Genomic DNA, 11,612 nt, shown 5'->3' with positions numbered 1-11,612 from the left:
GCCGTTATTGTTATAGCTTTGGTGTGAAAGCTGCTATTCTTTCATATTGAGAACGATTTTTAGAACTATATCATTATCGTCTCTTCTTCACCCTGTAAAATCAAAATCTGTTTTCTGCTACTGCTGTCACCTGTGCTGCACTTTCATTATTTCCTTTGTAGCAAACACAGCAGTATACCTTTGCAAAGCACATAATCGGAGACTCAGATAACAGGATACAATTGATCTGTTTAATAAAAGCTGTATTTCTACAGTTTCAGACAACATAGATCTGCCCTTGGTAAAACACACATTGATTAAAACATTTTGTCACTGAAAGTCAGGGGATCATGAACCTTCAGGCTGCGATCATGTGGTGTTGGGCTGTGATAGGCTGGTTTATTCGGAAAGGGAAATTTGCAAATGGAAGGGCAAGTACATTCTAATGTTCCACAGGTACATGTGCTCTGTAATAGTCTTCTCTAATGGATCACCTGTACACAATTCTGCTCACACCTGGATAAGGAAGTCCTACAACTACAGATATGCATGGATTTTGTATAACAAAGTGGCAGAAAGGACATCAGCCTTCTCTTTCTGTACAGTAAAAGGCTTTGTAGGCTCACAGGGGGCCGTTATTAAAAATAAAAAACACAGGCAGAGTGCAGGAGAGAGGGAGCGAGGTGTTCAAAACACGTACAAGGGAAAGGAGACTACCCGAAGTCATGCTTTCAGTTCTTCAGTATCCTGAAACTGGCCACTGCATCTGGGAAGAGCAGTTACACAAACACTGTCCTGAGCACAGTGGATGAATGGGGAAAAGCAGAGCCTGGCAGTGGGCCGCACTCTCTCCCATTTACCTGCAACATCCACGTCCCGCACAGTCAACGTATCGTCGTACACAAGATATTCATGGGCGTTAGTCAAGAGCTGCCATGCAAAGTGAGGTCTCGAAGAACCTGTGGAAGTTGTCCTATTACCTCTACAACAAAATAAGAAACCTAAAAACAAGTAAATCTTGTGCTCTTCGTCTGAGAGGCAGGGATGGCGGTGGCAGCATCTACCTTCTTCAATCAAGCTGTGCTCGCTCGCATTCACTCCGAAATAAAAACACACACGTAGAATGTACAAGTATTTACAGCTCACGCACGTCAGTTAAAAAAAGCTACAGTATTAATATGAACATAAAAACGTTTCAGTACGGCTGAATCCAAAGGTAAGTAACGACTCAAGTATTTTGACCATTATGTCTGATTCACCACGAGGCTGTTATGAGACGCCAATGTCCGACCTGATGCTCACGGGCCTTCCAGACACTCATTTTCAGAGGATTATATGAGAAGGACCTGGAGCCACACGCTGATCTTGGAGACGGACGGAAGGATCAAGCGTCCACAAGCGTCTTCCACATCTGCCTCAATAAAGTGCATTTGCTTCAAAACTGATTTTGTAAATACTACAGATTCCTCTTAAGTTCGACCACGTGACTGTGTATGTGTGGTACCAGTAATTACAGTCCAACACTGGGCTGCACATCCGCCCCGTGTCGTCTTTCAACACTATCATCAATAACACTAAAACCAATAAATAATCAGAGCAATAGAGTGCAGTATAAAACAATAAGATGAACTGATTTGCATTGTTGGGCCTTTGAAGATTCCCAGTCCAAAATCCTTTCAGTTTATGTAAAAAAGAGGAAATGATGTCGTAAAAACAGAAGATGAATCTAAATGCAGGTCCAGAGGCTTTTTTTTCGTACTATAAAGTCTCTGTTTAATTTTCATCTTTGGTAGTGAACTTGTGCACATCCTTCTCAAAATGTCATCTGCAAAAAAAAAAAATGTAATACTTGGTCTGTTGCTTGTGATTGAAAAGAATCAGAAGGAACTGAAAGTGCTTTGACTGCTACAAAACAAAAACAAGGGATTTGTTTAGTCTTCTTTGTAGTTTGAGAAGATGATGGTCCCTGGAGTGAAAGTCTTTATTCGTACAGGGTAACGGTGCAGTAACACAAAGCTGAGATCCTCCGGTCCACACTTGCCTTGTCTGTGCAAAGGAAACACAAAGAGAAAAGATGTAAAAGCAGTAAACAAAGACACATGAACGAGATGTTTTAACAATCCTGGATCGAAATGATTCCAGCAGTGTTGTTTTAGTATTATTTATATACTATTACGACTCGGTGTGTGTTTAATATGAATCTTTTTTTATAATATCAGTTTCAATTTGAAATTGTGTAAATTTTAGATCTTTTGTTTTGTGCTTTTGTCATTTTATTCGTTTTTGTTGACTATATCAATTTAGCTTTTAGTACTTCAACTTCGACTTAGTTTAAAGGAGAACTCCAGTCAATTTTAACATTGAGCAAATTTTTTTGTACATTTGGAGTGCTGTCAATACAGAGAACAACGACAAAAATCGGTGTTGCCTACACCGTGTTATCCTCTTTTTAAAATTTGCACCCTGTTGACTTCAATAGGGCAAGTTTTAAACCTGCTTTTAGCCTCTTAACATCCTTGATGTGTCATTACAAGTGCACAGCTAATGTGAGTGATTCCTTCAGAGTGAACACGGTTGAATCTGACTGCAGTAGATGTGAAAGATATTAATAAAAATGAAGTTATTTCAGCCAGCGCACATACCTGTATTTACATCCTGTTTTCGGTCGATAGTCCATAGTAATCGATTGTCGAGTTCACACGCATAGGTTTAGTTACCTATGATCACGCGCGTGAACTCGACAATCGATTACTATGGACTTCGACCGAAAACAGGATGTAAATACAGGTATTTGCGCTGGCTGAAATAACATCATTTTTATTAATATCTTTCACATCTACTGCAGTCAGATTCAACCGTGTTCACTCTGAAGGAATCACTCACATTAGCTGTGCACTTGTAATGACACATCAAGGATGTTAAGAGGCTAAAAGCAGGTTTAAAACTTGCCCCATTGAAGTCAACAGGGTGCAAATTTTAAAAAGAGGATAACATGGTGTAGACAACACCGATTTTTGTCGTTGTTCTCTGTATTGACAGCACTCCAAATTTACAAAAAAATTAGCTCAATGTTAAAATTGAGTTCTCCTTTAAGTAGCTGCCAAGGTAACATTTTGTTTAATTTTTCATCTAATATTGAGTTAACAACAATGGGTTCCTGTTCCTTATCAATTCGATTAACGATTCTTTCAGAACTTTTGACAAACCACCAGCCTATATTTGATCCAAACTGTATGCTAACTGTATGCTAAACAAAAAATAATACAGTGTACATTTTTATTTCTTTAAATCTTTTAGTATTCAATGTCACTTTAACAACCAGTCAGAAGTCACACTTTGCTGTTCAATTCCAACAGTTCATTTCAAGTCTTTTTGACCAATTTATAGAACTAGAATCATAAGAGAACCAGTCTATATTGGTCACGGCAGCAAAAAAACAATCATAATGAAATGGACATCATCAAAATCATTCGATTTTTTTTTAACCCTCTGGTGCAGTTTGTTCATTTTGACTGAAAAATGTTCCAAATTTTAAAACGTTTTTTTTACTTCATTGGAATGGTACGAAACTTGGTAAAGGTTTTGGCACTTGCTATGTGAACAAAAAAATGGAAATGAATAGGAGACGAATTTCATCTAATGGAAACATTTGGTACTGTACACAAACAAAGTCTAACAGAAAGCTAATTTTTTGAGATATCAAGTTCAAATATGGAGCACAACTTGTTTAGATGTATGACTAAAACATGTTTTGTAAAATATATATTTCATATACATTTTTTTCATAATAATAAACTTAAACTTCTATACCTTCATTTTAGTTTCACTTTAAAAATAATTTGCCAAGTGTCTTCTTTAAAAAGAGACCAAACTTAAGGTTTGTTAGAATTAGGTCACTTTCATTTTCAGGTCTATGCTCAAAAAGTGGTTAACAGGTGATAAATAGGTCATAACTATTCCATAAATATTATTTAGTACCATGAAATCCCCTAAAAATACAAAGTATTAAATAAAAAAATATTATTGAACTAAAATATAGTACAATCATTTCATTGAAATAAAAAAAAACAGTAATTTTTGCCACAGGATTAAAACTGATTTTTAAATTCACTCACATTTGATGACGTTCTCTACATCAGCTGGGTCCTGGAGGATCTTGGACAGGCCTTCCAGCAGCATGGATGCCTTGTTGTAGCGATATGCGATGTCCTCTGTCTGCTGAAACATCTCGTCTAGTGCGGCCGACTGCACCTGTAACACACATACACAAACATGACACCAATGTTAGCCACTCTTAAAATCACGCAACAAAGCTCAAAGTTAGGCTGCCATGACCGTCCTCACTCACCAACTCTACAGCATGGTTATAAATGAGCTTCTCAGCTGTAACGCTGTTGATCTCGTCCACAAATCGCTGCTTGTCAGAGAAGAAGTGGTTGAGTTTGTCCGTGAGGCGGCGGCACAGGGAAATGCAGCTCTTGTAGCGCTCGTTCAGACTCTTGACCACTGAAGTTCAGAGAGAAAGTACGTTATTCGTTACATCAGTGATTCTCAACCTTTTTGACTCCCAACATTTGAAGGTCCCCCAAGATATTTCTGGTGCTTCTGCTGTAACAACAAATCTGCTCATTTTCAAACTTTATTTACAGAAACTAGCAGTCACAATATATTAAAATAATTCACAAAAAGTATTATAAATTATTTAAATACGTACATTTCGTAACTCCAGAAGTTTCAATAGCAATGGTCTTTTGGGTTTACACTTTTACACCAATTCATTTACATGTCATTTTACAAATAGCAATTTTTACCCAATAAAGTAGCTGTTTTATTAACATCATAAAAATATAATGTTAAATAATGATTGGTATTGGTTTTAGCTTATATCTATTTTAGTTTTGTCTTATTTGAAATCTTTTATTAAAATAATTTTAACTAAATATCATACATTTTACTACATTTTCATATTTACTATTGTTTTAAAATCCATTAGTCCAATAGGCCCATATTTAAAAAAAAAATTGATAATGAGAGCCCTGCACACCTAAGTCCAAATAATAATTTTAGGGCTCAGGGGAAGTGGTTGACTCTGTAACAATTCAACCTCACGTATACATGCACACTTATTGTCATCCGAGTCATGAAATGTCTCAGCTCACCTTGTTTGACGGCCGAGGAAGGATTGAGCTTGGCAGACTTGATCTGAGCTTTGGCCAGGTGCAGCGAGGAGGCCAGCAGTTGTGCGGCTTTCATATACAACACCAGCTGCTCCACCTGCCTGTGTGAGATGATGATCAAAACATCATATACTGTACGTTATGAGGTCTCATTGTTAAAGGTCCCGTGTGTTCGTGCGCACTGTTCTTACCCCCACTCCTTACTGAGCTGACTGATCTGGTCCACCACCACGCTGTCCTGAGGAGGATAGAGAGAGGCGGCGGACGCACCCAGATCAGGTCCTCCGGCCCGTAGAGAAGCGATCTCCAGCACACAATCCGTAAAGGACAGCATCATCCGCAGGTGCATCAGGGTGTCTGTGTGCTCACGCTGCCAAACACACACATAAACCTGTTAATGTTTCCCAAGAAAAGCTTTATCCAGTACAGACTGTTCTCTGTGTGTACCAGGATGAATTGATGTGCTTTAACTGAAATCCTGAGCTATATGACCAGTATCCAGGATTGAGCAACTAGATCACCAGTGTTATTTTAGTATTATTTATATACTATTATATTATTTATAAAAATAAAAATAAAGTATTAGCTTTTATTTTTATATTTTCAGCTTTTGCAACGTGCCTTTTTTAATTATTTCTATTTAGCTTTTATTTCAGTTTTAGTTTAGTGAGTTTAGCACTTGAACTTAACCATAATTTATTGCAAACTTGTTTTTCCACCAAATATTCATATTTTATTTTATTTCAGCTTTGTTTCAATAGTTTTAGTTAACAATAAATACACTGAGTACACTGAATTCATTGAGTAATCGTCTGAGTAACCTAGTCACAGGACTTTAGTTGGCCAATATTAGAGTTTTTTATTTAGTTATTTATGTATTGGTATTGGCCAAATATTGAATATACTATTGTTCATTCTCATTTCCCTTATTTTAATATTTTGATTACCTTTACACATCTAACACTCATTTAAAGTTAATTATTTAGTTAACACTGTTTAGGGTTAGTTAGTTAGGGTTAGCTAATCTCAAAATTAATATCCATTTTTCATAATCCGCATTACAATGCTGTGATACCTAAATTCAATTGTAGGTTTTAAAAAGACCAATTTGAGTTTTTAGCATTTTATTTTGAATCTATTTAGACAAAATAATGTGGAATTATTTGGTCTTGGTCCATTCCCAGTCCCACTCCCCTCTCTCTGCCCCTATCACTAATGTTCTCTCAAAATAAAGGGAAAAAAAGCCCAGAACATACTTTTAATATATGACATTTATCAGTTATTGGTCATTACATGAAAACAATTATTGGATTATCTGTATCAGCACAATATCTGTGCATCTGAGACTGTTGATATTATGTCAATGAGTCAATGTCTTAAAATGAACACAGACTAAATTACGTAATTAGAAAAGTAAAATCAGTGGTGCGAGCCCTACTCTACACGTCAGCGCTCTCACCTCCATCAGCGTCTCCTCCGGCAGTTCTGGCGCTTCAAAGGTGATGAATCCATCCAAGCTGGGGGGGGAGGTGCCGTAAGGGACGTAGCGCAGGCTGCTGGGAGCCGCGTCCACTCCTGGCGACGAGCTGCCGATGGTCATGCCTGGGGGAGAACCCATGTACACCTTCCCGCTGGTGGAGCACAGCGAGCCGGCAGAGCTGTTGGAACCTACTGCGGACACATAGACACAGAAATCAGCCTTAGCGACTACTTGAGTTAGGAATCTATTAGCTCTAGGTTAATCTTTGAAAACAGTGGCAGTGTCACGGCATTAAATGTGGTGTGGCAGCTGAAGCAGTGGTGTATGGGGCGGGTTTACGAGGCGAAGCCCCTCACCTGAGGTGGTGCGCGGGCGGGAGGCGAGATGGCTGCAGGTGGGAGGGGTGCTGCTGTTTGGGGGCGAACCCACTGTGAACACAACGTTGCGGGGACTCGCCCCGCCCGCTGCCAAACCGCAAATCCCTGCCGGGGCTGGGAAGGGATGCACACACAGGGGTCACTCACAGACTAACACATACAAACACTGGCAGCCAATCACAGCACTTCATGCAAGCCAGAAGCTTTCAGGAGAAGCTCAAATGATGTCAATGGGGTTGCATTTAGCAGAAATAATATTGGCATGAAAAACCGGACTTATAAAAAACTATAACAAAATGAGAAAAGGAGGCCACCTGTGTCCATGGGCCTCTCTGTGTTCAGGCTGTCTGTGCTGCCCTTGTAAGGCTGTCCTCCCAAAGTGATCCGTACCGGCTGCTCAGAAAGTCTGCCAGCACTCACAGACCTGAGGAAACAGACAAGTTCAGCTTGATTTTATACGCATATGGAATTTATAATACAGGAGTCAATGACATGACACTTATTTCTTGTCCAAATAGATTCATTTATTCAAATACATAAAAAATGCAAACGATGACATCAATACAATCCTTCTTTGAATGTTTATTCATTTTTTTGAGTTTTTTTAGTTTTATGATATTTGTGTGGGACATAAAGTCATAAATGTCAGTGTCCTGAAACATAATAATGTTATAATAAGCCTGAAACGAAAATATGAAGCAATATGTATGTTTCTTTAAAAAAAAATAAAAATAAACAGTAGTTCTGGTGAAATTTTCTAAAATCTAAAGTAAAAAAATTACAGTAAATATCAGATCATTTTTGTGACAAGGCAAGGGTAGTTCAAGTTATAAAATGTTAAGTGCGACACCCCAAAAGATTACATTTATGAATTCATAATTCATCATATAATACTTTTATACACAGATGTATTAAAATATAGGGTCAGTAAGATTTTTCAATGTTTTTGAGAGAAGGCTCTTATACTCACAAAGCCAGCAATTATTTGATTAAAATAACTGTTTTCTGTTTCAATATATTTAAAAATGTATTTTATTTCTGTGATGGCAAATCATTTTAGCATCATTACTCCAGTCTTCATGATCACATAATCATTATAATACGCTGATTTGCAGCTCAAGAAACTTTACATTATCAATGTTGAAAACAGTTGTGCTGCTTAATCATTTTGTGGAAACTGCTAATTTTTTTTCAGAATTATTCGATAATTAGAAAGTTGAAAATATGCTTGCTGAATAAGAGTATTCATTTCTATAAAACTAATAATAATTTAACGGACCACAAACTTTTGAACAGTAGTGTATATTATTATATTAATATGTAATATTATATTATTATGCATTATGCATCAAATGTTGCAAAATATATCAAAACTTTTGCCGACCTGCCAAAGGAAGTCTTGCTGGCCTCTGGAGCAGGCTGTTGGCTGTTGGGATACGCCGAGCAGTGATGTGCACAGAGGTCACGTCCATCCATCAGCATCCTGATTGGGGTGGGGCTGTCGGCTATACCCTGCTGCGAGGCCAGGGCCAGGAGGTTGCACGAGGCTTGAGTTTTAGGGATTTTGAATGGAGCGCTCACCTAAATGAGAACAAACGAGATTAGTAATGTCAAAAGCTCTTGATCTAGGCCAAAAAGACGTTTACCCGACAACTCCTGCAGCTTACCTTAGTTGGCGAGCCGATGATGGTGGGCAGCGGCGACTTTGTTAGCCAGTCAGAGGTGCGAGGGGAGGAGCCAAGGTGCTTGGTTGGGGAGGTGCCTAGGTTGCCGGGACGCCCGAGCTGAGGGGAGTGGCTGGTGGGGTAGGCGGATGAGGAGGGGTGCACTGGGTCAGACATCTGCTTGTGTAGCTTCTGCTTGTTCTGGTAGATGTCAGTCAGGGTGGGCGCACTCTGAAGACGAGTGCCCAGTAACTGAGAGGCTGGCACAGGGGAACCTGAAACATAAAAAGTGTCCTTGTTTAAAAAAAAAAAAATCATTTAAAGTTGCAATGAATGAAATTAACAACAAATCTTTTTTTCCAGATAGTGACATACATACGAGTGTAACGGACCATCGAAAAAGAAATAAATGTAGAGCGGGGTTATTTCCATCAGTTATTGATTGGATTTTGAGATGTGGGCATTGCACTCAAAATTGAAGGCAGATCAACCTTTAGAGAAAGGGGTGGGGTTTAAAGGAGAACTCGGCAACTCTAGCGAACTCTAGTCACTTCTTCGCTGATTTTCTCTTTTGTTGTCGCATGTTTTCCCCATGAGCTCCCCCTACAGCTGTGGGGGGGGGCGTATATTTCACACCACGGTCGTAAAAAACTCACTTGCGGCGGCCACCTCCCCCTCTCTACCGCTGCTCATATGCGTTTGTTTTGATCGGAGCAAGCCAACTGTATCGTGTGGAGCTATGTCTACCGAGGTGGGTAATCTGGTAATACATCATACATGCGTTTGTGTTTATGTCGAATTGCCGTAAAGCAATTCGTGTTTCGCGCTCGTTCTCGCTTCTCACGAGACTTCCCATTTCTATCTTGCCGGGACGGTAGTCCCCAAGTTGCAAGGTTGGTTTTCTGCCTGGGAACGCTGGGGGGAGCGGGGAAAGTCACCAATATCACCAGAACAGGTTGTTTAACCATCCAAATGATTTCTAGACAGTTTTATTAAGTTAAAAAAGTTACCAAGTTCTCCTTTAAGCAGACTAAATGATTCGAGAAGATCTGTATACATCACCAGAGAGAAGTCTGTTGCATTCACCAGAAGGTCCAGTGTTTAGGTTTCTCTTTAAGGAATAAGGTATTTGTAATTGCCCATTTAGGTGCTGAGTAATATTAATTAACAGCATGTACTTAAGGTTAGAGTTTGATTTAGGTTAGTTGCATGTGATTATGCATTATTTACTGTTATTATTATAGTAACTACATGCAACGTGTAACAAGGACACTGTAAAACGTTACCCATTTCTAAAAATGAAAAATAAACATGGATGAATTTAGCTTACAATGAGATCTATAACATTCATTTCTGAAATAGATAGGGTGAATGTTCATTAGAACATTTTGCTGCTATAGCTCATCAGATGCTACATGATTCAACCACTAGGTGACACTGCAGTTTATATATTTAAGATGTGCACCAGAAGACTTCAGTGAACTGAAAGAAGGTCAGTGAGTTTGTCTGCTGTTTAGACACGACACACGATCATTGAGTTCACAGTTTTGAAGGTCTATAGGTTTGAAGAGGTTTCACACAAAAGCTCACGTGTTGCACAGTTTGTTACAACAACATGCATTGTTCCTGATCGCTTGTTGAGTTCTCAGCCATAACGAGCAGCTGTCTCCATGGAGATTAGAAAAACGCAGACATGCTGTGACCCACCAGGAGAAAGCTACTGTGGCTACTGCTTGTGGGACTGTTAATGGTGCCACTTTGAAGAGGAAACAGCAGTGCTGTGAGTTCTTTGGTGTCCATCTTTGACATATAAACTCACCGCCTGAGGAGCTGCGACTGCGGGCCTCGTGGCTCTGGGGGTGTCCGCAGCAGCAGTGGCCAAGCTGCTCAGGAATAGTGCCCACTGGGGAACAATTACACAGAAACAGACAGACACACATCAAATGGGCACGTCAGGACATGTCGGACTTTAAAAATACAGTTTCCCAGTAAACATAAAACAGGAATGACAGTGACAACTCTTACCCAGTGGAGAGGGAGAGTAGGGCCTGGAACTGCCCGTAGAGAGACGTCGCCCAACAGTTTGGACCGTATCTGCAGGGCTTGGTGACCCAGACACCATTTTAGGGAAGCCCATGGGGCTTGTGTTGGAGCGCCGCACTGTGCCTGACCTGAAGAAATGAAAAAAAAAAACATGGTAACACTTTAGTTTAGGGTCCAATTCTCGCTATTAACTAGTTGCTTATCATCATGCATATTACTAGGACATTAGCTGTTTATTAGTACTTATAAAGCACATATTTATGCCTTATTCTGCTTGACCATATTCTACAACCCCTAATCATTCCCAATACCTAAACTTAACAACTACCTAATTAACTATTTATAGCAGTAATTAGGAGTTTATTAAGGCAAAAGTCGTAGTTAATAGTGAGAATTGGATCCTAATCTAAAGTGTGGCCAAAACATCATACTGTAGTAGTATTTGACAACCGTACAATTGTATTTCACTGAAACCTTTTCTTAGCACAAATGACACTTTTCATAAGCAACAATTATGCAATTATGTTAAACCAACTGGTCTTGATGTGATTTTATTGGATATATGATGTCAGTTCTCCTCAAGATCACACAGGTGTAGTTTATCACATTAACTATGAGTTAAATTGATCAAAAGTGACAGTAGAGACAGAAAATTTCTATTTCAAATACATGTTGTTCTTTGAACTTTAAATTCATCAAAGGATCCTGAAAAAAATTGTGGTTTCCACAAAAATATTAAGCTCCACAATATTGTTGATACTGAGAACTGTTTCTTGAGCAGCAAATCAGCATATTAGAATGTTTTCTTGAGGATCATGTGACACTGAAGACTAATGATAATAGTAATGATGCTTAAAAAAATCAGCTTTGTCATCACAGGAATAAATTACAT

General features: G+C 38.9%; 1 protein-coding gene across 3 annotated transcripts in view; it reads right to left on the bottom strand.

Annotated features, from left to right (window-relative positions):
* Positions 1–209: 209 nt before the first annotated feature.
* The window catches only part of ulk2 (unc-51 like autophagy activating kinase 2), a 34,611-nt gene continuing 23,208 nt past the window's right edge, over positions 210–11,612 (bottom strand). The window contains exons 16-27 of one of the 3 annotated variants that reach the window (XM_081369871.1): positions 10,703–10,848; positions 10,497–10,580; positions 8,681–8,952; positions 8,398–8,594; positions 7,328–7,437; positions 6,993–7,127; positions 6,616–6,827; positions 5,348–5,526; positions 5,139–5,257; positions 4,328–4,485; positions 4,095–4,230; positions 210–2,025 (exon numbers count right to left, since the gene is read on the bottom strand). In XM_081369871.1, coding sequence (XP_081225997.1) covers positions 1,961–2,025; positions 4,095–4,230; positions 4,328–4,485; positions 5,139–5,257; positions 5,348–5,526; positions 6,616–6,827; positions 6,993–7,127; positions 7,328–7,437; positions 8,398–8,594; positions 8,681–8,952; positions 10,497–10,580; positions 10,703–10,848 — 1,813 coding nt within the window. In that variant the 3' untranslated portion in view covers positions 210–1,960. The remainder of the gene's footprint in view (positions 2,026–4,094; positions 4,231–4,327; positions 4,486–5,138; positions 5,258–5,347; positions 5,527–6,615; positions 6,828–6,992; positions 7,128–7,327; positions 7,438–8,397; positions 8,595–8,680; positions 8,953–10,496; positions 10,581–10,702; positions 10,849–11,612) is intronic. The other 2 variants (XM_081369872.1, XM_081369873.1) reach the window with 2 other exon arrangements.

This window comes from Scardinius erythrophthalmus (genome assembly GCF_964197995.2).
Source record: "Scardinius erythrophthalmus genome assembly, chromosome: 7".
NCBI lineage: Eukaryota > Metazoa > Chordata > Actinopteri > Cypriniformes > Leuciscidae > Scardinius > Scardinius erythrophthalmus.
This window is presented reverse-complemented; position numbering and strand designations above follow the sequence as displayed.